Source organism: Schistocerca piceifrons, chromosome 2, assembly GCF_021461385.2.
Source record: "Schistocerca piceifrons isolate TAMUIC-IGC-003096 chromosome 2, iqSchPice1.1, whole genome shotgun sequence".
NCBI lineage: Eukaryota > Metazoa > Arthropoda > Insecta > Orthoptera > Acrididae > Schistocerca > Schistocerca piceifrons.
The window spans coordinates 369,533,100-369,536,769 of record NC_060139.1 but is presented as its reverse complement, the minus strand read 5'-3'; the positions used below and the strand labels follow the sequence as shown (position 1 = coordinate 369,536,769).

The window sequence follows — 3,670 nt, the reverse complement described above, 5'->3', positions numbered from 1 at the left end:
TTTTCTTATTACTCCATCTGATCTTCTTCTTTCCAAGAAAGTTAATTCATCACATGTAAATGTAACGTAGATTTCGTTATTGTGTCCAGTTTCATAAGTTTCTTCCAAATGCAAAAATTGTTGATTTATCTCCATTGAGTAATATTTATATCGCTGTAACGAAAAATAATTGAAAAAATACTTCAGACGACGACTTTCGTTTAGTAGAAAGTGGGGCAGTATGACTGAAGGAAATCTAATATTAATAAAGTCTCCAACTGAACATTTTCGTTATCCCATTTGCATTTCACCCAAAACGTTCTGAGTAAAAAGTGCTCGAGTAACTGTGTTGTAGAGAAATTGCATAAACAGAGCTTTATTGTTTTATTACGGTATATTGATAATTTTTACTTATGGACCGTCTGAGAGCAACTGAATAAAACACAATTTTAGCGCCACTGAAACAAGCGTTCAGTTCATAGAGCTGTAGAATGCGGGAAAAAACCGCAAATTGGCATTCATAAGAAGAAGAACAACACCAAAAATGCAACAGGGGCGTAATATGTAATAAATTGTCCACTCAAACTGCCACTGATGATCCCTTGCAGAAAATAAAGGCGAAACGCGTATGGCACTAAAATGGTGTTTTATTCAGATGCTGTCAGACGGTCCATAAATAAAAATTATCAATATACCGTAATATTACACGCAACTGAGGAAGACAGGACTACAAAAGTTGAAGAGCTTTATTGTGCTCGCCGCCGTGATAGAGGAACGGAAACAGCAACTATTACTTTAAAGTAAACAGCGGTTTATTTACATATCAGACTTTGTTACACAGAAAGTGTAGAATAATAGAAACATTCGCGAAAATGCGAATGAATAGTTTGTACATTAGCGTTTACCCAAGAATAGCCTTGCCATATCCCAAACCACCGTATCCGTATCCTCCATAAGCCAGAGCGGGTCCAGCAATGGCAGCCCTAGCTATGGGGGCGGCGTAGGCAGCCCTGGCGATAGGGGCAGCGGCGATGGCGGGGGCGGCGTAAGCTGCCCTAGCAATGGGGGCGGCGGCAATGGCGGGGGCGGCGTAGGCTGCTCTAGCATAACCGTAGCCGAGGCCGGCACCGTACGCCAGCGCTGGCGCGGCGGCGATGGCGGGGGCGGCGACGGCCACACGGGCGGGGGCGGCGGCAACGGCGGGATGGGCGCCGGCCTCCTTGTGCACGACGGCGTTGAAGCCGTTGACGGGGTCGGCGGTGTAGTCGACGGTGCGGATGGAGCCATCGGGCTCGGCCAGGCTGTAGCTGCCCTGGACGACGTCACCGCTGCGGCTCTCGTGCTGGGTCTTGGAGTCGCCCGTCAGCGCGTCCTGGACGTTGTAAGCGAAGCTGTACTCTGGGTGAGGGTCGTACTCGGCAGCGACGGCGGCGGGGGCGGCGGCGGCCACGGCGACGGGTGCGGCGCGGATGGCGGGGGCAGCTGCGATCGCTGGAGCGTAAGCTCTGGCGATAGGGGCGGCAGCGATGGCTGGGGCATATGCCCTTGCGATGGGGGCGGCGGCGATAGCGGGGGCGTAGGCCCTAGCGATGGGGGCGGCGGGGGCGAGGACTGCAGGTGCTCCCAGGTAACCGGCGTGGGCCAGCGACAGAGCCGCCACGAAAATTATCACCTGTTGATAAGCAAAGAGCACAACATATAGGCAACTATAGGCCACTGGCTATACGCATTCAACATTGCTAAAGGAAAACTAAGCATCATATTAGAATAGGCTTCAAGGCTGTTGCTGATAGTATTAAGAAAAGCTTGTATTTTGGTACTGCGTCATTGTTTCCACAATCTCCCGATCCATTGTTACGATCTTTCTGTCGTGGCCTTTTCACCTGGAGCTGCCCAGAATGTACTGTCAGCTCCCGGAAAAAGGCACCAGTAAAATGGCCGAAACTACGGATGCGTGGGTTACGGAAAGACTGACGCTGTACCGAAACCGCGCGATATTACAATATATTTTCACACAAAAATAATGTATTGTGTTAAAAAAATACTCAAAATTAAATGATGTTATATGCAGTGTATTTGCTTCTACCATATTCTTGCTTTGTTAAATTGTCACACATGATTTATTTTCACCCAGTTCAAGACTGTTAACTGTCAAGGTACGATTCAGATGCCTTTTGATATCCCACTGCTTTCAATTATGCTGAAATGAAGGCTCTTTTATTAAATACTTCGACTTAAGTTCAAGAAAATGTTACAGTAAATGTACGTAGTCATTTCCTGTCTAGATAACGCCGACGGTTTATAGTTTAGAAAAATCTAACATATTAGAGCTAGATTAATGTTACTATGCTCATAAAGCCACATTGCGAACAATGATGAAACACTGTGTGTGTAGTCAGCTCTCTGCGGTGTTACATACACCGTTTGTAGAATAAATGCGGAGGCAACCAGAATCTGGGCTACGTCAAGATGAGCTGAGCGAAGTACTAGCTAAATATATCGGTTAGGAAATCAATAGTGGTTTGGCTAACGAAGTCAACACAGTAACCGCCTCAAATATTTTGAAACATTATGGGAATGCTAATTCATGCTTCCTAGGACTGAACTTGAGACATGCGACTATTCAATGCGGCAGGGATCATTTGAACAAATTTCGACATTTGATTTAAGGGCTCGAAATTCGTTGTGAACTGTAAGTGATATACCACACAAAACCTTTGCCTCCCCCCCCCCCCTCCCCCCACCCTTCCCCACCCAAACTATGGTGGTAACTACACAAATATTGTATCTCATTTAAGTTCAAGAGTTGGCGTTTAATATTCAATAGAGAGGTTCAGAAATTTTGTTCCATCGATTGAACGGTGCATTTGTAACAGGCTTGTTAACTCAGAACGGGTTTGCTCGGAATATGGGCAACTATCTTTTCCTGATTTCTGGAACATAAATATGATTTTTTGTGAAAAACAATTGTGCCTGTATAAAGCACCAATACTAGAGACAGATTCTAATAAGCCCATAAATGAGAGTAAGAAAAAGGATATTAGACCAAATAGGGGTGTTATACAGACAATCGATTTTCCAATGCTCGCTTTTGGTGTAAATTAATGGGGATGTCGCTAAGGGTACAAAATACTTCTCACCAGCTACCTTACAATGGCATGGGAGGTACCTACGTAGGTGATTTTGGTGATTACGGCAGTTGAAATGTGGAAAGTCTGTGAAGCGCGCTCCTATAAAAACGCTCTTTCTGAACGAGTCAATATATAAATTAGCTATTGCGAAACATGTTGGGTGGACTGCGTGTTCTTCACACACGACCGGCGTACCACGTGTGTGAAACATATGAGAATTGGAACCTATTGAAACAGTATCACGGGTCAACTACAAGGGTGTCCTGAGCCTCACCTTGCAAGCCATGTTGTCCGCTGGTGAGTGCTGGAGGCCGTGTGCGGTGACAGCCGGCGGCCGCCGCTTATATACTGGTCCACGGCTCTCGGCGGCAATCTCGTCTGACAGGAACCACTCGAGAAGTGCTGCCGCAACCTCAGCACCGGTCCTCTGTACAGCCTAACAGCTGACCGGCACTCCGCATGCCCAGATATATCGGTTACGCTCCTGCGGTGTCATCTGCTGCAGTTTACAGATCCCTTCAGACTAGAGCCCTCAAACTCCTATATTCAGCATGTTATTA

The 3,670-nt window shown here is 46.4% G+C and overlaps 1 protein-coding gene across 1 annotated transcript; it reads right to left on the bottom strand.

Annotated features, from left to right (window-relative positions):
* Nucleotides 1-769: 769 nt before the first annotated feature.
* On the bottom strand, nt 770-3,415 carry LOC124777120 (cuticle protein 18.6-like). The gene is made up of 2 exons (XM_047252406.1): nt 3,385-3,415; nt 770-1,651 (listed from the first exon to the last, which is right to left on the bottom strand). The coding sequence occupies exons 1-2, from the start codon at nt 3,394-3,396 to the stop codon at nt 881-883; spliced, it is 783 nt and encodes a 260-aa protein (XP_047108362.1). The 5' UTR covers nt 3,397-3,415; the 3' UTR covers nt 770-880.
* Nucleotides 3,416-3,670: the final 255 nt, after the last annotated feature.